The following is a 23,559-nucleotide window of genomic DNA, read 5'->3' as shown; positions in this document are numbered from 1 at the left end:
CAGTTCATAAGTTTTGCATCAATTGTCCGATTTTCCTCAAACTTTCACTGATGTGCTCTGATAATGCTGCTGCTTTCACTCACACATTGCTCTTTGGGTTTTGGTTTCCTTTAAACATCACTTAGCAACCACGCTCTGAGATTGCTGTACTTTTGCGTAGTCATGTGTTCCGCAAGTCCGTCGTTATCTAAGTAGAATGGTGTTTTCACAGCACTATTTCACACATTACAGTGTATTTATACATAATAAACATTATGTCTCCGTTTTACAGCAAAAATCAACAGTTTATGCAGTCACAAAGGAACTGTGTTTTGCATTTAACACTATATAAACTGTCTTTTAACTTTTATGTCAAATTCTTTGTGAAACTGCTACCACTTTGTGCATATTACGATGTGACTTTATTGATCTATAGTCAACTTCATGAGGATGCCATTATATCAAGAAAGCTTCTTGTCAAATAATTGCAATGTCATTGTATATAACACACACAGACACACACAGACACACAGACACACACACACACACACACACACACACACACACACATATATATATATATATATATATATATATATATATATATATATATATATATATGAAAGTATCACATGTCGTAGTCACTCAGACAAGCGGTCGAATGACAAACGCAAAATTAGTAAAGCTTGTGAAAGCCACCAATTAAGTATTTGGTTAACGTTTCAATGTTGATCATCCTCGAAAATGTTCTGTTTGGTGAATTTGCACTTCAGATGTGGCAGATTACCTCATTCTCGACAATTCAGTTATCGACGTGTCAGTAGTAATTTGCGATAATATATATGTACCACGATAAAAATAGCAAAAACAAAACAAACAAACAAACAAAGTCAGTTTCTTCATCTCTTGGTATGTCCTTTACCACTTTTATTTTTTTTCAAACAATTCACTTTTATGATAGCACATGTAATATTCTAAGATGCATCATTGCGCTGGAGTTTTTGTCATGTATTTGTTCAAACAGGTGGTTCAGCAAAAACCTGCAATTTCTAATATCGAGTCTACACAATGTTATAATTATTGTCCTTAACCTCGTCTTGCGAGATAACGTCGGTGACGGACAGATAAAACAAGGGACATTGATTCTTAATTTCAGTTGTCTGGCAAGCGGCTGGAATCTCTCTTCATATTTGCCAAGATCTCAACACAAAATGTCATCTGCCGTCTACCATCACACACACACACACACACACACACACACACACACACACACAACACACACACACAGCACAACACAACACACGCACACACACAACCACACACACGCACATAAGCATAAACATGCAACCACACCACAATTCTGGAAGAGAACAAATGCAGGTCATATTTTCATGAGAAGCTTACATTCGCTCACAAAAATGTTTTCCTCATACTTATCTATGTATGCTATATATAGGACTATTGTCCGACATCAGTGCCGAGTGAAACGGATAATAATATGTTTTGTTAACTATTGGGGAGGTAAAGAGGGTTTCAAAGAATGATGTCAGCTATGTGTGTAGACAGTTTCCTTCGTTTTAGACTACACTTTGGCGCCGCTTGTTGGAGACGAGTCCTCTTTCGGTCGTTTTCTGCGTGTCCATGGTTCACACCCCATGGCAGGTTCGTCCCTAAAATAAAGATCAACATTGAAATATTTAACTTGCATTCAACTTGCATTCAATTCCGCATCTGGGAATCTACACCATACAAGCAATGCTTCTATGTAGATTCCTCATATTTCACATGTTTTATTGTCTTATAAGCTGTACTTGACAATTCATCCACGCTTTTGTATTGTGATGTTTATGTTTTATGTATTTGTTGAAATGTGGAATATGGAACAATAAAAAAACAAAACAAAAAAATTCAAACCAGGAAAATGGTTTGTCGGAACACTTACGCAAGACTTTCAGTTGTTCTAACAAGACGTTCTCCTGATATACATAACAAACTATAGATACTTAATTCAAAGCGCAAGATGGAAAAACTACTTAAAACATCTTTAACTGATCCCGCGTGTCGACAATCCATGTCAACAACTGCGAAGAGTACTTACGCATTGCCACTTTGCAGCATTACAAGTATTTTTTTAATCATTTCGGATCATATCTCTTGCGCATTACCATGTCTGTAGTTTATACATGGTAAACGAACCAATTAACAAACACATATACACGGCACATTCATTATTTCTATGATTTGTGTTTCTAAGTTGTTGTTGGTTCGTCAATACGTCGGAGAATTGAAAATTCGTGGAATAGCTCGATAGATCAGAGAAACTAAAATTGAAGAACAGATAGAGAAAGGTGTATAGTACCTGCAGAAATTCTCCCCTACTTCCAGCGTGTCAGGCAATGCTTTTCCTTTGGTTTCTGGCAGTAGACGGACTAAGATCGATGTACACACCGCAACGCCCCCTTGCAATACGAGCACTGCGGGCGCCCACACCTCAGCGAGGAGCAGTAGAAGTGGAGTCGCCATAGCAACGACACGAGACGTTGTGGAGCATAAACCCATTCCTACGCTCCTACAAGATAAAAAAAACATGATATCTCCCCTCTGTGTAGAAATATGTGCTATGACTATATTCATTTACTGTTTCTTCTACAAAGATGAAGAAAACAGACAGAACCATAATTCATTATTATTCAACCGAATCATTTCCGTATACATCACAATACACCAATGATGGTTATTACTCCACTGGAAACAATACGAAGAACTGTATCGCTCAAAATCGAGAGGGGAGACGCTCGATGGATTCAAGAAAAATGATGAAAGACAAGTGGTGAGATGGGAAGAGATTAATGTGTAAGAAAACTCTGAGAAATTAAAATCACCTCAGCTGGGTGGGAAGTACTTCAATGACGTAAATGCTGCAACTCGCCCAAGATAACACGATGGCGAACTTACCAACCAGTCCCATGGCTGCTCTGATAGGACCTGGAGCTGTGTTAGGAACATAAATCAATTATCAATACTATTTAATCAATATACCAATATTGATATTTCTCCTAGGTATATTATATATATATATATATATATATATATATATATATATATATATATATATATCATATATCATATGATTTATTGTTCGCACTTTCATGAAGGCTAATTGAAGGGCATGTCAATAGCATTTTACTGTCCCGGATTTGACTGGCATTCTAGACGCTATTCAATTCTTTAATCATGTAGGTCCTGCCTTCAAGTCATACGGATACACAAAAATATTGTCATAATTATATGAGCCATTATTTATGCTCGTTTCCTTTCGTACACGCACGTCATCTTTATAAAAGAACTTACTTTATAACGTCTCAATGTAGTATTGTACAGTAGGAAGTACACTTACGAGAAGGTATCACGGCGAAGCTTGCCAATCCTGCTACGATAACGGAGACGATGCAGGTTGGTCTTCGACCGGTGCTGTCGACCAGGAAGACGCAAAGACAAACTGCGACCACTTCTAGCACTCCAGAAATCACAAAACCTATATAGATGTTGACCCCGAAGGTACTCGTACTCAGATGAAGAGCGTAAAATATCAAATTGTTCGCCATCCTGTTACGAAACAAGAAATGAGTTCAATTGTGTTCATGCACTCTGCGATTGCATTTCGAAGGTCGGCAGTAAGTTCCCAAATGGCAGCAGTGTTCTGTCGTTATCTAAAATGTAATGGAGATAGTTATATCACTACTTCAGCATTATCAAAGCAGAAGTTGTATAATATTCACGACAATTTGCATTCACCTGTATTCATTCGTCTTGTCGGGCCTCTATATCTGGAAAGACAATAGTCTTGTAATGCCCACCCACTTTCAGCAAGCTTCCACTGTATGTCAAACTTGAGTGCCTTGACTTCTTTATTGCAATTTGTAGATCAACATTTTGCTTTGTGACCCCCCCCCCCCTCCAAGAGAGAGAGAGAGAGAGAGAGAGAGAAAGAGAGAGAGAGAGAGAGAAAGAGAGAAAGAAAGAGAGAGAGAGAGAAAGGAACATGAATACATTCCAGATAAGGCTCCGCATAAGTAATTATAATGCAACGTTAACGATCTGGGTATGTAATACACAATTTCTTTACGCATTTTAACCAAAACTCTAAAAAGGTCCGAAGTCTCGAAAGTTCAATGGACGTAGAGACATGAAAGTTGCAACAGATTCATACACATGGTCATCATTTACCGCACGCTCAGCCCGTTACCTTCACACCGCTGAACGATGTTCACTCACCACAGAGCAACCAGTATCAGCGTTCGTACTCTGAGGACCGGCGTTCGGAAAAGATCGGTAATGTTCGGTTCGCGTGATTTATCCTTGGTTGAAATATTAATACTTCCCTGCAGAGGAGAATAATTAAACTGTACTCAGAAGAGGCGTGATTATTCCTGGTCAATAATAATTATTATATATATAACGTATAAACCCGCCCTCGTTCAAACAAACTTAAACAAGCGCTGTCCTTCCCGCCCTTCCCTAACAGACGCAAACATGCACCAACTCAACAGACACACAAACAGGTGCAGAGTGTTTGCTCATGCAGTGACAAGGATACCATCATGCCATCTTATATGTTTAGAAACCTTGTTTTAGATAAAGACCTTCGATGCTTTTGATAATTCATCACCATAGAATTTTCTGGATCCCGAAATAAACAAAATCAGGATACCCACTGTGCAAACATTCCGTAGTGCACCTTGAGCATTCTGCAATGTGGATTTTGCCCAATATATATAAGTTTCATGTATTATTATTATCATGTAGAATTGATAGGCTATTTCTGCAGTACAGGTCTATTGGTCATTTCATGGGAACAAGTGAAACAAGCCTTGATTTAGAGCTTTGCACTATGTTCTGTCTTATTACAATGTATCAACTATAGTCCGTCAGACAACGGTACATTTTCAGAGATGGACCGACATCACGTTTTACATTTTTACGACTCCGTTCACTCACAACAATTCTTGATTTTGTCAACAGGCACAAAATAAAACCAAAAACAAAACCATTAACAGAAATAAAAAAAATCACATAAATTCAACAATAAACTCTGATGCTATTGCATGTTGTACAGTATACATCTTCTGTGGTCGGCATAACTTGAAACAGGATGGAAGTTGAGGTGTGTCTTGTTGGAAATTATTTCTCACCAATCAAGGCCATACCTGGAGCTCCTCGAGCGTTGAGGTCGGAAGAGCAACTCTGTTGATCTTCGCTGCTCGCTTGATGGTAAGCTCTGCTCCCTTGAGCCTTCCCATAGACAGCTGCCATCGGAAAGATTCGAGAATCAAGCTGTTTGATAGAAGTGAGAAATAAACGGTGTGCTCCAATTTCTCTTCAACGTTAACATTGCTCTTGATTTTCAGGGTTATCTTGTTGGGTTTTTTTATAAGACTGCATTCTTTGTAAATTTAAAAATGAAGTAGAGTAAGAGACAGACATGCTTGTGTCATACTGTGGTGTTACTAAATTTGTTTTGTCGATTAATTCATATTTGCTCATGTGGACCACAGAACGTATTGAGGAAGTTAATGAGGGACTAAACGAACGTGTTATGAAATGAATGTTTACTCAGTAACAACTGAATCAAGCAAATTAATGTATCTATGTGGAAATGACAGTTTTTGTCAGCAGGCAACTGGGCACTATGCTCGAACTCGAACGACTTTGTTTCTCGTTGTTTAAAACTATCTAGGATCACCAGCTTAAAACGTTATTTCATTCCACAGAGACACTGAGCAGACGGCATAGAGGAGTTTAACAACCAATTGCGAATGTATGCGATGTATCCGAACGATATACATGTAGTGTGAATATGGTGACTCCACAAATGAGAGGCACAAACTATACATGCCTGTCTGTTCTATTATTACGCCTATGTTAGTGCAATCTGCCTACGATACGAAAAACAAATAGACAAATGAATTGTATCTATTTCCAACCAGAATTATAGCGGATTAACATATATTGCAAGCTTCCATATTTTTTTTTCACCGTTATAACCGTGTTATTATGCATTTAGTACTCTCAGGCCACATTTAGAAGAAAATAAAGACTTTACAAATGTACACAGTCCAGTAATTAATTATCCCTCTTTCCGCAGCTATCACTAAGATTAATCTTACGGGTAGAAGAAAAAGTACGGGACAAAACTGATGTTCAAGGCGATGAGAAGATAACGCCAGTTTCTGATGAAATACGCGAGGAACGTCAGGTAGAGGTAGCCTCCAGGAAACCCCACAGAAATTAAGATTCCGATGAAAGCACGCTTGGAACTGCCGACAAATTCAGTACCTGTAGAAAGGCAGAACGTTTGTTCCGTAAACGTTTTCTTTTTTTTAATTTGTACTGAAACAACATATTGTGCACAATAATCATGGGATGTACTAACTATACACAGCCCAGTCGCTGTGAAAACGCGTTTTTACAGCGACTTGGCTGTGTATAGTTAGGGATCTACAAGCATCAAAGATTTTTTGTTTCAAAGTAATGTGATCTTACTGTTTGTAGACATCATGGCAGGTCTTGAATCGTCACAACTGGGGAATATTTCATTGTATTACTTCAAAAACAGCTACGAAAGATGACTTAAAGGATGGTACAATTTTGATTGAGATGGGGCTACAGGTTGCCAACTTTTTTTACGATCATTTTTTGAGATAAAGAAAAACCTCTTATGCAATGTGTAAGATCATGGTATAATTCTAAAGGAATTCAAAGTTTATTTGATGAAAATTGGTTTTGAAATGGCTGATATATCCAAAACACAGCAATCCTCATGAAATGTGGCACCAACCTTTCATTGGGATCGCTATAAAACCGATTTTCATCAACTGGACTTTGAAATCCTCTTAGAATTGTGTGCTTATAAAGTTGTTTGTAAGTATCTTGCAAAAAGTTAAATGCTAAATCCTCACCTCAACCAATACTACACCATCCCTTTAAGGTACATAATAATTTCGTTTTTACTATATTTCAAAATAAGAAGTTTGTTTGTTTGTTTGTTTGTTTGTTTGTTTGTTTTTTGCTACCAGTGTATCATTGAAGTGACGAAGATTTGCCTAGTTTACCCGAGCAATCTTATTGAATTAATGACGATAAACGCAATTAAAACTATGCTAGTGTACATGACAAAGAAATCTTTATTGGTGAAGTTATCAGAAAGTTCCATCTCAAATGAATCTCAAAGTATACGTTTGAAGGAATATGAAAGAGAATGGAATGAAAGCATGTACCGCATTTCAAAACTAAGGTCTATTATCTTTCACGCGTCTCAGGCAGACAGTGTAGGGCTTGCCAACCTTTTTGAATATCTTCGAAGGTGAGTATATGATGTTAATAGGGTAATATCAACTTGGCAATTTCGCGTCTCTTTTACCGATAATAGGTGCCACAACAATCAGACCCCAGCAGGCCGCCGCGTTGACCAGTCGTAGGACCACGAACATGACGTAGCTTGTAGAAAATGCCGCGGCTGTTCCAAACACCACCACTATTCCAAGACAGAGAAAAATCACCACCTTTCGGCCGATCCTAATAGCAGGATTTCAGAAAGAACACGAAGAAGAATCAGATAAAAGAAAATCATTGCACTGCAGGTCACAAAGGGTACGCAACGAACCCTTTAAATATGATAGAACGAAACCAAAATATAAGGGTGTTACTCACAAAAATGCTCCTTCTTTGTATTCATTCAAAAAAAAGATTGAAATCATTCCTCCTTAAGTCTTATAAAGTAACAGAAAGAAATTAAGTTTGTTTGTTAATCTTTTTAGCAAGTAGGCTTTGTAAGCACCAGGATACTATTGATTTTTCATAGGCATGTTAGGTCGCGTCTTTCGCGGCATTCCACATCACATCCCTTGTTTATTTTATTGCAAACTTGTATACTATTACCCGTGCCTTCACAGAACAGATAATATGTTCCGCTATCAGCAATTCCATACAATTGTATATATCACTTTCTCGTCGCTTTCAACGCTCTACACTATATGGCTAATAATAGTCTCTGTTGGTTTGATCTTGAATGTATCGATTGATCTAGGCTTTTTGTTTTTAGTTGTCTCGTCTCTTTACTTCTATTTCTGTTTCCTCCCTTTCCCCGTTTCCACTTCTTTTTTCATCCCGCACACTTGTAGTTAAGTTTTCACCTATTTTTTTCTTCCTGTGAGGTGCCCCACATTGTACAAGCACAGTCTTTTGAGTAGGTACCTCCACTTTTTTCGCAGAATGTATGAATATGTTTGTATGAAAAATGCCTCATTTTGTAATGACTACTGACAAATGTTATTCTTTGCTATCTATGTATCATTCCCTCAAACGCATGTCGAATTTATACTCTTTGTACATTCTGTTGGAAGAAGTGAAAATAAAACCTTTGAATTGAATTGAATTGAATTGAATTGAATTGAATTGAATTGAATTGAATTGAAGGGCAAACAGGGCGAGTATTATTACATTATACATTCAGAAAAAAAAACTATTTCTATGATTTTACAATACTTGTTAACAAAACAGAGATTCATGTAGGATCATGTTTAAATTCATCATTTAGTCGGATACAGATTCAATTAATCAAATATGCATATCTACTGATGAACATGATTTGATGTCGGTTCTTTTCATGATCATCAGATTATTGAAGAACAACGGTCCGACCTAGGGTTCAAGAGGACTCGTACCCACGCTAAGTCATCTGCTATGTTCTGAACGTACAACAGTGGCGGATGGGGGGGGGGGGGGGGGCGACGTAGAGGCTTTTAACCCCTCCCCCCCCCCCCCCCCCCTTGGCTCCTTATTGTTTTGTTTGTCTTTGTTTTGTGGGTGTTTTTTTTTAGTAGGGGATTTAACCCTATTCCCTCCCCCTTTCAGCTTTCCCTTTTTTGTGCGTGTTTTTGCTTGATAATGTGAGGACGTTTTTCTTTTTGTCAGCGTATTTTCAGAGAGAAGTGGCACCTGAAAATGTGTAAAACCTCAATCTAAGTAAGATCAATGTTCTTGTGCCAGTCCAATATTCACGTACCATCATGATCATAGATGTACTTACGTAGAGCGAATAATGCACCACTGTTGAGCCCGCACAAAAAGAACGCAAGCTATCAATTTTGATTGACAATTAACCAGCTTTACATCCTTGTAATCGATGAAGATGGCAGCAATCATCCTGCCATTCAACAGCGCCCTCTTCAATGCAAACCGTGTGTGCCTTTAATAACAATATGTGTAATACTTGTTGTATAATTGGCCTCCGGTGCGGCAAGAACGCCAGTAGATATATCGCTTTCATCATTGATAGCAACAAAATAAATCCAGTTGACATGTTTAACTATCAGATTAGATACAAAACAATATAAGACAACAGTGATGATAATATTATGACTCTTACAGTCAACCAACCAAAAGCAAAAATTAGGGATCGAAATTAGAAGTACCGCCAGGTGTCTAGGTACATATCAATATCAATGATTGAGAAAACAAAATGTAGCACAGTGATAATGCAGGACGTATACTGATTCATAGCCTTCTCTCGCAACGGCAAAAGTGAATAATTCAAGAAGCGCTTATCGGAGTAATCTAAGTAACAACAAACGATGTTTCGAAATTTGATGTGAGTTGTCCGGACAAACTGGATTTTCATTGTACTTGAATTTTATAGCCGGCAGCTCATTTTGACTCAGCATAAGCTTACTATTCCCGATTAGAATATGATACAACTAATGTTTTTCATGCCTCTATCATCCTGATCGAGCAGGTTAAAATGGTTAGATGGTTAATCGCATAAGTTTTTTATGTAATTTTATGTTTTATGAAATATACTATCATGTCGACGGTTATATAATATCCATGTACAATGTTTGGAAAGGAAAACTAAAAAAAGAAATGAATGAACGAAGTGCACTTGTAAATCACAATGATGGTGAGCTCGAGTTCAAACCAAGTGCCGAAGCCATATTATAGAGGCACTGTACATGGCACAGTGTCAATATTGATGACAGTATAGAAAGACAAGTAATAAATGACAAGCAAATGAATATAAGATGCTTCAATAACACACGTCATTAAACATAAAGCACTATATAATTATTATGGACTTTGAATAAAAGTGCCAACACGCGGAGCATTTTATTGAGTATTCGCAGCTTTTGTATTGCACCACCTTTCACAGTAGTTAGAGTGAAGTTCCCAAAGGCAATAAACTATAATATAAGGTCTTATCTATCCAGGGTAGCCTCTTCAGTGTTGCCACTCTTCTACCAGAGGGCCCTGCTATTATTATTACCCTATTATTACCCGTTGCCAGATACCCATTTATACACCTGGGTCGAGAGGGACATGGTGGGTAAAACATCTTGTCCAAGGACGAAAGCACTGGGCGGGATTCGAACTCGGGTCCTCCGATCGGGATTCGGGAGTCTTATCCACTATACCACAACACCCCCACTATATAGATCATCTGAAGAGATATCACCTTTATAGATTTTGATAAGTGATAGCAAGACTTTGCCGCAAATGAAGTATTTCAAAAAAGAAGAAAATGACTACTAAAGTATTTTGCGATAACAGAACACAGAAAAGGGGCAGAAGCTAAAAGACGGTGGTAATTATGGCACAATCAAAATCGGAATAACGTAAACGGACATAAGGTCATCGATGACAAGTACACCCTGAATGCATTCAGTGCATAGTCCAAAGATATTTCTATTTTTATCACAGCAGGATGCGCTAATACATGTAAAACAACTTAAATGAGTGATAGTTTCGCTGAGATGTAACAGGAAGTCGTGAATAGTTGAGGCAATTCCACTACCTGTATAGTAGACTGTGATGCCTGGGCCTTCTCACAGGATCACTATATCTCACCAAAAGTCTGTCATTGCATACAAATGATGTCCATTCCCAGTGACACCCGACCTGAGTATTGGCTTTCAATATGTTGGGGTTTTTGTTTTTTTTTGCCCAAGAGAAACAACTTCCGCTCTGCTCTGGTACGAAACCATTATTGCATGATTACTAAAGACATGAGAGCACTTTGGGGCGAGTAAAGCCCGCCGCACACTACACGATTTTGCCCCGATTCACTGGTCTTAAGACCTTAAGACTAGAAGTGTGACGTCATAGTCTTGCCATGCAGTTTCCAGTCGTACGACTGGGTCTTAGCGCCAGTCGTAGAGATTTGACATGTTGAATTTCTACTACTGGTCGTAGGCTTTCAGCCATTCACAATGCAGTAAAATGCAAGCGCACGCAGTGCGCACTGCGCGCGCTTTACAGTCGGGTCGTATAGTGTGCGGTGTCCGGTCGTACGACTGGTCTTAAGACCCAGCTTGGCTTTTAAAAGACTTTAAGACCAGTCTGATCGTGTGGTGTGCGGTGGCCTTAAAGGTAGGGAATCCCATTTGCATGCCTTAAATGAAGAGTTGTATAAATACAGTGGTATGTTGAAGAGAGTATCATTTTAGAAACTCCCATAAAGTATTGAAAGTGGAAGGTAACATTTAGTACATTTTTATTGACCGTTAGATTTTGAATTGAATTTTTTTCGGGCCTCACCGTAAATTCCAGTACATTACTAGGCTACCTTTGCAGACCCATGCACTGCATGTGTGTCCATCATGTATATTTTGTGACGAAAGTTCATCAAAACTTACAAACATTTCTATATACTTTCTTGCCACACACTCTATATGTTATTACATCAGCTCTTATACTTTTAGATTTGTGTTTATAGATAAAAGATACAGAAGACTGCAACAAAAAGGCTTAAGTGTGGCTGACACACAGAACTACTGAGTAGTTCAGTTTTGTGCATTATTCAAATTGTAGATAACTGTTGACTTCCAAATTTCTCAGCAGTGGCCTGAACAAGTCCCCTGAGGTTCATATTTAATGTTTTGCTGCATTTTGGGAGGTCTGTAAAAGGTATCCCTTACCTTTAAGTCTCACAGTGTTAGTTATATGAAAGGTACTTTAACCTGAAACACAAACTAAGACAAGGAAACTCAGGGAAACTTTTGAGGTACCAAAACTTTATCCTTTTCACGAAATTACGACGCCATTGATGAACTTGAAACACGAGTGACTGACACGAGTTCATCGTGTCATTGTCGGCGACCAGGGATAGCCTGGTGGTAGTGTCGCTGCCCGTGGAAAACAGTACATGACAAATTGAAGAAAATCATACCGCATAATTATCTTCACCCCTGTACTATAATCTCTTGCTGTTTACGAACATTTTTGCAACGCCATGTGTAAGGGCTGTTTTCACTGAGCAAGCAAATGATTTGCAATGCATGCAAATGTTGAAAAGAAAATGGCAAAGTCGAACATTCCGAGAAGATTTCCTCCGAATGTGTCCTGACAATGGAGCCGAAAAGCCGAAAACCATTCTGGTGCGGTTTGTGTGTAGTTTCCACGACGTGTGTGCGAATGTCGTGTGTACCATTGCTGAGCCAATCAACTTAGATGCGAACAATGCAAATGTTCCAATAATCACGGGCAAACTGTTCCAAAGGAAAGTTCATAGTCTATAGCTGTCTTCAGTTAAGTCAAATTTGCTCTCTTATTTCCCATTATCTTTTTTTCGGGTGCTGTTCGTTGTTCCGAAGGTTCGTTATTCCGAAGGTCCGTTAATCCGAAACACACAAATTTCCTATACCTAGAGGTTCGTTAATCCGAAAATGAAAACGGGTTTGTGATTCCGAACATTTGTTGCGTTATTCCGAAGGTTCGTTATTCCGAAGGTTCGTTAATCCGAAAATGAAATAGGGTTCGCTATTCCGAAGGCTTGTTTTAATATTTGAAAATGGAAAAGGGTTCGTTAATCCGAAAATGAAACAGGGTTTATTATTCCGAAGGTTCGTAGATCCGAAATGATATAGGGTCCGTAACGAACCTTCGGAATAAAGAGCTTTGTTTCACTTTCGAATTAACGAACCTTCGGAATAACGAACCTTATTTCATTTTCGGATTAATGAATCTTCGGAATAACAAACCTCATCACATTTTCGGATTAACGAACCTTCGGAATAACGAACCTTCGGAATAACGAACTGTAATCTTTTTTTTTTCTCTCTCTCTCCCTTTCATTTCTCTCAGGGGGGCGTTTCATCAACGAGTTCGTCGGAGATTTCACCGACGAATTTGCTATCAGCCAATCAGACCATGGATTTCATTAGCTTTTAACAGTTGTCAGTGTAAATCCTTGCGTCTGATTGGCTGATAGCAAATTCGTCGGTGAAAACCTCCGACGAACTCGTTGATGAAACGCCCCCCTGTTGTTTGTTGTTTTATGACATGCTTGTCGTGTGTGTAATGTGTGTGCATGTGCCACTTCTTTTCTGAGGTCCTATACCCCCACAAGTATCTGCTTTTCAGTAGGTTCTCCCACATATTTTAATTTTCAAATATAATTTTGGCGGCCCCTAGAGTCGTTTTAAGTGTATTCTGTGACTTTGATAAGAAAAAAAATCATTATCTTAATATTTATTTCATATAATTGCTTGATATATAGCTGTCTGTTACGATTTTCTTAATATTGTATGGTCTTGTGCTGTTTTGTTATATTTTCCACCCAAATCGTGGGAATGGAATAGAATGAAATGAAATAACATAAGCACATTTTTGCCCAGTAATGTACCGTGAAATACAAATCTACTGAGACAACCATACGTCACATCCTTTTCTTAATCACATGAATATGAATACATGCACCAGTTTCAAATCAGTGATGCTATCAAGACGGCACGTATAGAATTTCCTCGTTCTCATAGCTTTGAATGGTAATAACTCCCCACAGAATATGACATATGCGTACTTCAAATACCAAGATATGACACATAAGAAGACAAGTCATTGCAGTCAAACATGTTTACTTTACCAAACCTATATGTGGTTGTCAGAATACGTACTCTGAATGTCTCCACTAGGAATTTATGCCATTAGTATGATAACAACTAATTGTATATTCTACTTTAATAATCTTACCCAAATAAAGCACGATCTACAACACTAATTAAGATAGTATAGATCGTCTTGATCATGCACTCTCAATTGCATACTCCAATGATAGGCATAGGCTCAATTTACAGCATTTTACATAGCAGTGATATTATATACTTGGACTAATACCTTTACGTTTCGTCACTAGAAATACTGGTAACCCTAAGAAACTTTCGGGATAACATGCATTATCCAAATATCTATGCATTTACTTGCATGATTTTGCGTGCATGTATGATTTTTGTTCTCTCTTTTTTACGAGAAAATTGGAGAATTAAAGGCAGCAAGCAGATAAACAAACAGGAATACATATAATTTGTCCCCACCTGTCAGCCAGAGCGCCAAACACGAACGATCCTATGAAGACTCCAAGGAAAAATATCGTCTGCGAAAGATTCACCAGGTACTTTCGGTGGCAAACCAGATCAAACTAAAGATGAAAACAGATACACAAACAACTGCATTTACTATCATGTTCTTTCATTTCATTTTATCTTTTTTAGTATGGTGATAAAAGGAACTTGCGGATCCAGTTGTTGTTCTGCAAGTCCGTGCATTTCAAACACAGCACAATAGATTTAGGGTATACAAAGTAAAAATCATATGGACTATGGAGAAAATACAACACAGATAAAAGACCGACATAAAACAAAACAATAGAGGTATTCATCAAATAAATTTGCGTCAAGCTTTATAACCAGAAATTATTCTCAGTGTGTGATAGATATTAGATTACAACCCCTTCTAAACTTTTGTGTTTATTAGACAAATAATTTCAGGAAATATTCATCAGTATCTTGTCCTCACTTTTTTATTTTCATATGTAAGAATAGAATCATTTCTATTGGTACCAGACTCAAGAAGGAGTCCTCCTTTGATGCTTCTAGATGGATGAGGATAATTTTCAGCTAGTTAGTTCAACAGTATAATAAATCTGCCTGAGATTTATGATTATGTTCTTTGATGAAGAAAATAAAGTTCCTGAGAACAACAAATACTGGTAGATTTGGCCTACACTTGTTTGACTTGTACTAATAGAATCAATTAATAGTTGCATACCATTCGATTTTGCCATTGAGGGAAAATGAAAATGGCACACCTGTTGCTCAATGGTGTACTCCGGCCACGCCCTGTCATGCTCCCACCCATGCTGACCGGGAATGACGTCATACTGCCCCGCATCTCCGCCATCCTCACGAATCGCATCCTGAAAACTCACACCAGAAACATTGTACTGGTAGCACTGGAGATAGGAAGGTTCTCCCTTCTCAGTTTCGTTGTGGGGTATGCTCAAGCGTTTCTTCAGATCTCCGCACTCTGACTCGCTAAGGGATAGGGCAGTACAGTTTATAGCAGAATCCCAGGCAGAAACCTGTGGCAGGCGGTGAGTTTTGACACGTTGTATAAGATACGAAAAAGATGTTACCTAGAAAGCATCGTTACAAGTCGTTATTCTGAAGTTTCGTTATTCCAAGGTTAATTCGCTAATACGAAGTTTCGTTAGTACGCACCTTTTTTTTTCGTTTTCGGATTGACGAACCTTCGAAATAACGAACATCACACTAACGCAAAAGAACCAAGTTTAACGGATGAAAGGTCTAGATGCAGAGAATAGTTTGGATTCGGCTTTGAGGTGAGAAGTGTTTAAAACGGAAATGTTTTGGTTGCTTGGGGATTGATTCATTTGAAGTAAATCTACCGGTACTATTGATCGAGAGACAGATAGACTAATGCTGTGTCTTACAGTTTGTGTGTCCTATGTGCAACCATAAAAGTAAAATCCCTTTCTTAAGCTGGTATATTGTAGATAGGTTTGCCAGACCCTTTCCTAAGAATAAAACTGACAACTTCTTTATGATGGAGGGGGAAACAGTATTACATATTTCCGGTGAATTTATTGGGACCCCGTAAATTTTCAACCGTTATTCTTGGTACAAAGTGTGAGTGTGTATTCCGGGTGTATTCTTGAATGACATGGACTTATTTTTTCATAAAATAAATCTTGGGTGTATTACCGCAAGAGTTCATATTCAATGTTAGGAGGCATTACTCTTTACAAGTTTTAACCATGAAAATTTCGTGACGTGTCCAAAGGGACGATCGACGATCAACGATCGATCGACGATATACGATCGACAGTAGCGGATCCAGGGGCGGGTGCATCGGGCGCGCCCCCTTAATTTTTGTTAAAACAAGAGAAATAAAAAGAAAAATCGAGCCCCCCCCCCCCCCGTCCCCACTTTACGAAATTCCTGAATCCACCCTTGTACGACTTTTAAGAATTAATTCAAGTCAATTCAAGTTTATTTCCACAAATACAGTTTAAAAAGATACAGGAAGACAATCAATTAGAATATACATGTTCAAATCAAAATTATTTCAGGTATTAAGTACATAGTCACAATTAAAAAGTGTGTGATGGAGGTTGACATAATAGCTTGAGTATATGGTGGTGAAAATCAGCAGTAGGCCATTGGCCTTTCGAGGTTGATCCTTTTGACAATAATTTACTATTAAATGGGGAAGCAGTGACGTGCCTTCTTTGATTGGAGTAATGCCGAAGGACACAAAAAATGACAGGTGAATACTAACTGTAAAACCAGAAATATTCGCGGCATGAAATCTTCTTGAAATGCCACTGGCATAGTGTAGACAAGAACTTTTGCGAATTTTTCATTTTTATGCACCCGAAATTTCTGATTTTGCAGTAAGTCGTGATCATGATGTCTGCAGATTACTTAGTACCAACATAATCATGACATAAGATCCTCGGGTTCTTTTAGTCAATTATGATTTTAGTTACTGGCTCATTTGACGTCCTGATTACGTCTGTAGAAATTTTACGAGCAAATAAATAAATAATTAAATAAATAAATAAATAAATAAGCAAACAAACAAATAAATAAATAAATAATAGAGCAATAATAACAATAATCGTCATCATCATCATGTATAGATGGATGGATGAATAGATAGATAAATAAATGAATAGATAAATAGATAAATAAATAAATAAAGAGGAACACTTGAAATGTAATTGTCTGCTAACAAAGATTTTTCATGTCGAAGAGATAAAGTTGACTTAATTTCGTGAAAGTTGATATTGAAAATGTTAATACTTGAACGATGAAGAGCTCATATTTAGTGAAGATAATGCATTACATTCTGTATGCCTGTTACTCATAAGAAGCAAAAAACAAACAAACAAAACAAAAACAAAACAAGAGAGAGAGAAAGTGAAAAAGTTAACATTGCCGGAAACGATTAGGGATGCCAAGCTTTTTCAACGTAAAGACAGTCTATTTAATCAAGGAATTACTACACATGGACGTTCATTGCTTTTTAATTCGTGCAGCTATTTCTGTCAAAAGCTTTACAATAACATTTTTCTCATGCTTCCTGCTTTGATCTCATCTTAACCGCCGACAGCCAGTCTGGACAAGACGGCGCCTTAAGAAATCTAAAAATTAAATACTACTACTACTATATACTACTACTACTACTACTACTAATGATAATGATAACAACAACAACAACTCTCTTAAATCAAGAAAAATGTACGTGGAGTTGCAATATATATTGGAAAATCACTTAAACCCTTTCATTTGCAAAAAATTCACGTGCTTTAAAAGAACAAGCAAATATTTTGGCAGGTCGATTGTGATTTGTGATTAATTTTTCCCATTCTTTTTTTTTACATTCTTCTAGATTAAACATACACAGTAGCGGCAGACGACGTGTACATACGTGTCCACTAGTGTCCACTTGATCAATTTTGTGACGCAAAATTTGTCATGTTTTGAGGTTCGCTGCTCCCCATCCTTGGTGTTTACTCAAAGTCAGTTTAGTTTGAATTTCTGAAAAGGCACCTCAGCCAATAAGACCGACATGAGGGAGACTGTTGTCAGTGATGATGCACGATTACACAATCTTCATTGTCTTAATACTCTTAGAACTCATTCACATGCACATATCAGGTGTGGGCGGTGAGGATGGGATCAAAGAAAGACACGTTTGTTTATAGTCCACGTGTGTAGCAGTAGCAGCAGTAGTGGTAGGTCTATGATTTGATATAATCTTACCGTTTGGGTTACCGGGAACATTTGGGGAAGAGGATTCCACAGAGTTGATGCCTTTTTCAATCACCTTTTCTCCACACAAATATAGATTTGATATAATGCGCATTTATGGTATGGTCCATAAAATATATATATATATATTTTTCGTTTGACTTTGAGTTTATTTGGCAGACATGTACCTCACTTCCCTTTCTGTATACTCTTAATTTTTGCGTAATGCTTTTTATGACGAAATAAGTGACATTCTGTTTATACTTTGACTGTAATATGAAAAAAACTGTAATGTTGAAAACTTTTTTTTGCAGGTGTTAATGTTAAATTTAATGACAGTGCCTGAAGATAAATCATAATATTGTGAAATCGTTCTTTGCGGTGTAAGACAATACAATTTAACGACAATGTACGCAGGTAAATGTGTACATAATACCATCACTGTAAAATGTGCCGAGAATACTTCGATAATTCATGATTATAGAGATTAAGCAGGGTAGAGTTGAATGGCTTACTGAACACCAATGGTCCCCTGGAGCAGATAGGTAGACGATCGACAGAACGTTAGCGGCGCCAGGGAACCAAAGTAAAACAAGGAGAACACAGATCCTCCTCTGGTAGATCCCGAATTCCCCGATGACTGACAGAATGTTGTCGAAAGCCATGTCTGTAGACTTCTCGCATTGCCACCCTAGCATTCACACGTCTATCCAGGCGAGCATCATCACTTCAACTCAGAATGTGGATGGAAAAATGTTCGTCAAAGGTGAAAAAAGTGTGCATGTTATCTTTATAGCCGTGTCCCAGCGCATCGACTGCGGGCAGTTAAAGCTTTTAATGCATCATTACTTTAATGTTCCTCATTTTGTTCGTACTTTGGAGCCCAGGTCGACCCGTAGAACAACTTTGACTTTTGCGCTTTAATTAGGTGTATTTAGAGAAACAACATACAACTGTAATATTGTACATAATAAAAATGTGAGATTAGACGACCCTGCATCACGCCCACTCTCAAGGCAAGGTTCTCGGTAAAAAGAAAATTACTGCCATTACTGAAGAGGCCTTTCTCTCAATACATTTAATAAATCGATGTGGTCATTATAATTATTATCTGTTCTCATAATCAATATGGATCATCATCACTGTCTTCTTAGGCGGCATGCACCTACAGTTGTGGGGCCGAGATATACAGATATATGAGTTTTCGATACTGGCTAGTTTAGGAGCGTCCCATTTATGTGCTTTCGAGCTGCGCACTTTCAGTTTAAGTGAAAATATATAGTTCTCACGTGGCTACAGAATTGTCGAGTTTTGCTCTACATAATGTACACAAATGGATGAGAAATGCTTGAAATAACGATGTTATAATAGGATTTCAGTTGGGTAACGACGAAAATGCAAAATATTACATAGACAACACGCTTCGCCGGAAGTACTACAATCTCAGTGCTCAACAATATGTTAGCTATTAACCTCTATTACAAATCGTTATGAAACTGTTACTATTTTTTTTTCATTGTGACTTTATTGATCAAAGTCAACTTTATGAGGGTGACATTGCATTAAACAAAAAGGACCCTTGTCAGTTGTTCTAGATGGCAACGAAAGTGTGCTTATATCTTAGCGCAGTATCAGATGTCATTCAGACAGGCAGTTGAACTACAAGCGCAAACTTAGCGGCTTAGGAAAGGTTATGAAATTAATAGTCCTTGGTTAACGTTTCACTGTCAATCATCTTTGAACGAGTTTTGTTTGATGAATAGGCACTTCAAGTGCTTCAAATTATGCTCATCAAAACTGTATTTATCTAAGTGTCAGTAGAAAGTTGCAATAAGATATCATGATGAAAAAAAAACAAATGTATAGCAACAAAATAATCAGAGTCGGTGAATTTCTTCATCTTCTCGTATAACCATCACCACGCCTTCTTTCTTTCAAAGCCATTTAGTTTTATTACATCACAAATATGTAATATTGTTAACATAAGGGGCCTACATTAATATTGTGTTGCAGTGCCTCTTCTGACATTGAACACGTCATGATGATAGAATATTTGACATAATAATAGTACATTAACATAATTGCCATAACGAAATCATATTTACTACGACTTGAGAAATTGTAAAAAAATACGTTGATTTCTCACCAGTCATGTAATAATATGGAACATAAACACACATTCTCATTTTTCATGCGAGGCCAGAAATCTTTGCAATACTAGTAGTTGTGTGTGAACTTAAGCGGACGCAACCACTGATTTTAAAATCGATGGAAATCGTTTTTGCTTTGTACACGGAAACTCGTTCTACATGACTGTATGTGGTATTGCGGAATATTCAATTCTATTCAATTTGTTTATTTATCTCATTTTCTGATAAAATAATACAACAGCACTGAATTTTACAATACGGTACAAAAGATAATCAATCATTTACATATATCTGTGAAATTGAAAAAAAAAAAACTTGAATAAGGCCAGAAAGGCCTTGTTAAGTAAGTTCCCTTCTATACGAGTATGTACAAAATAATTGATTTAAGTACAAAATGTAGACATGGACAGAAAACACACAAACTCAACACAACGAAATAAAACAAACAAAACCTATTAAAGACAAATGATATGATGATTGACTAGGCCTATATGTGATTTGCTAAAAGGCATGTTTTCAAATACCTCTTAAATGAAGACAGGCTATTACGTGAACACACATCTCTACGAATCGAATACCAGATTAATGGAAATTGGTGACGTACGGAATTTTGAACCAGATTTGTTTTTACTACCCACATGTGGAATCTATTGTAATTTCGTGTGTTGTATTTGTGAGTTTTATCATTAACGCAAAACATAGATGAAATATCATGAGCCATATATGTTTGAAATAATAAAATCCACGAACAGTGGTATTATAGATATGCAATTCAAAAATATTCAAAGTATTACATTTACGGAAACGAGGTGCCGAGTGAGCAAGTTAATGACTATAGTACATAATATACGTAATGCCCTTTTTTCTGCAATTTATGTAAAATCAGCATTTGACACCAAGCCAGCAACAGCATTCAGGAACTCGGCATCCTCGAGTAGTTCCTTGATCAGCTTTTTATTCCTGGCCGTCATGTTCAGTAGTCTCTCTCAGCAGTCCAGAAAAAAAAAATATAATATTGTTTGTAGTTTAGCAACTTAGAGTGAATGGGAATTAACTGTTAAGCAACAAACTGCTGACAAAGGGCTACTCTGGCTATTTTCCAGTAATCGTGTGCAGGCTTACCATGTATTTCACGCAGGCAAAGCAACTTTCACAGTCAAGAAGTACACAGAAGAAAGTGTTCGGGACTGAGCAAGCCTCGAGCTACCAGAGTGCAGATTTCAGTATCACAAATTCAGCTTCTATAAACGCAAAAAGTGGTGTACATGACTCCTAAGTAGATCCTTGTTGTGTTATTCCATGATAACTGTAGCCCATGTTCACAAGAGACAGTCAAGATCAGTAAATTGGATTCAAATTATTCAGTTCATACCACCTTTGTTCCTACTTTGTTCCTTGATATCTTAATTTTACTGACATATAGCTTATGTTATATCCGCCCCATAGAATAAATCATTGCTTGCTATGAATGAGCTTTAATCATAGCCACTGATGATGATGATGGTAATAATGGTGATGATGATGATAAAAATATTAATGACAATAATGATAACGTTACTGTTATCATTCGCAGTAATAGTAAGTAGTAGTAGTATTACCAATAATAATAATAACGATAATAATAATAATAATGATAATAATAATGATAATAATAATAACAATAATAGTGACAAATTCAATTCAATTCAATTCAATTTATTTTCATACTTCTCAATGAAGGAATGTACATCAAATTTAATAAAAACATAGTGAATCATAATATTCGGCTTGGATGTACAGTAAATTAATATAAGCATGTAAAACATATAGCGGTCAATCATCGTACGTTTGGTTCTATGTATAACGCTAAAGAAATATGATGGAACCTACTTAAAAGCGAGCTTGTTAAGCATAGGTCCCAAATTCTGAACAGAGTGTAAAGATGAGGAGCACGGATGAAACGTAGGACCAAAATAAAGAGAAACAAAAATGAAAGGCAAAAATACCTGGGGCACTAACAGAATCTTCTCAATACATTAATAGTGATATACAGACAACCACATTCTCCAGATGTAAGAACAGTTGATTTAACAATGTTGACAATAGTGTAATAATATGATTTGAATAATGGTGAAAAGTTAACAACTCGACATGCGAGTCCTCGGAGGAGATGCGGGAAACCTAAAGAGTGAACATACAAATACTAACATTCAAAAAAGAATTACAATTAGAATTGCGTAAATAATAATAATAACAATTATACTGTTATAATAATAATAATAATAATAATAATAATAATAATAATAATAATAATTAGGAGGCACCCGTCTGCTTGATTTCTCACTTTAAATCGCAATATCATATAGCCCAACCGAAGTAATTACAAATTAAAAACAGCACGAAAATCACTGACATTTTAAAGTCAGCCCTCCAGTTTGATAATCAAACCGTGCTATTCAACAATATTTCTTCTTCGAAAAATCTAAACTTCAAAGTCCTTCGTGGCATCACACAATGAAAAATATTGATTTCTGTGAGAACGTGAAGGCACAAAATATAAGATTTAAATAAAGATGTTTAATGCTTCAGAAAAAGTATGAACAAGATGTGTGTATGACTGGATAAACAACACTCAATAGTTCAATAGACGCCAGTGCTAGAATAATCATTATTACTATTATCATTACTTTCTCAGCGTGATGATGTTTGTTCACTGCTATCTTGGTCAGTGACTGGGTTATTCTCAAAAATTGTGTGCGCTGGAGTTTGTGTCATGCATTTGTTCACACAGCTGGGTCAGCAAAAATCGACAGTTTTTGATATTGAGTCTACACAATGTGACATGGTCTTTGACCTCTTCTTTCGAGTTACTATTGGGTGACAAAACAGAATTTAACTGAATAAACCTGTTTAATCACTTCATTTGCAAAAAGTATATTATGTAGCAATTTATAAAGCGTAAATCAACAACATATTTGTTTTCTGCTAATTAAGCGATTATCTAAAATGCTCTTAACCATTGCATTATCTTTTTTAATTCTATATCCATAATATCAACTAATGTATTGGGATTTGAATTAGAAAAGAAAAGATTAGAAACATCTGCAAATAATATAAAGATTAATATAATGTAATCTTACGAAATAGTAGCCCTCCAAAGTTGGATTACCCTTTTTTGATACGCTCTCTCTCTCTCTCTCTCTCTCTCTCTCTCTCTATATATATATATATATATATATATATGTGTGTGTGTGTGTGTGTGTGTGTGTGTGTTTGTTTGTTTGTCTCTGCATCACAAAACCAACGAAATTAAGACATTAATTTTTAGTTTAGTTCAGACT

General features: G+C 36.9%; 1 protein-coding gene across 1 annotated transcript; it reads right to left on the bottom strand.

Annotated features, from left to right (window-relative positions):
• Window positions 1-1,561: 1,561 nt before the first annotated feature.
• LOC139744730 (organic cation transporter protein-like) lies at window positions 1,562-18,754 on the bottom strand. Its single transcript, XM_071655153.1, has 11 exons — window positions 18,605-18,754; window positions 15,119-15,391; window positions 14,346-14,449; window positions 7,400-7,554; window positions 6,147-6,315; window positions 5,187-5,313; window positions 4,255-4,361; window positions 3,377-3,585; window positions 2,862-2,970; window positions 2,339-2,548; window positions 1,562-1,649 (listed from the first exon to the last, which is right to left on the bottom strand). The coding sequence occupies exons 1-11, from the start codon at window positions 18,752-18,754 to the stop codon at window positions 1,562-1,564; spliced, it is 1,701 nt and encodes a 566-aa protein (XP_071511254.1).
• Between the last annotated feature and the right edge of the window lie 4,805 nt (window positions 18,755-23,559).

This window comes from Diadema antillarum, unplaced genomic scaffold (genome assembly GCF_040938485.1).
Source record: "Diadema antillarum isolate AM-2024a unplaced genomic scaffold, OU_Dant_1.0 seq00001206_RagTag, whole genome shotgun sequence".
Taxonomy (NCBI): Eukaryota; Metazoa; Echinodermata; class Echinoidea; order Diadematoida; family Diadematidae; genus Diadema; species Diadema antillarum.
This window is presented reverse-complemented; position numbering and strand designations above follow the sequence as displayed.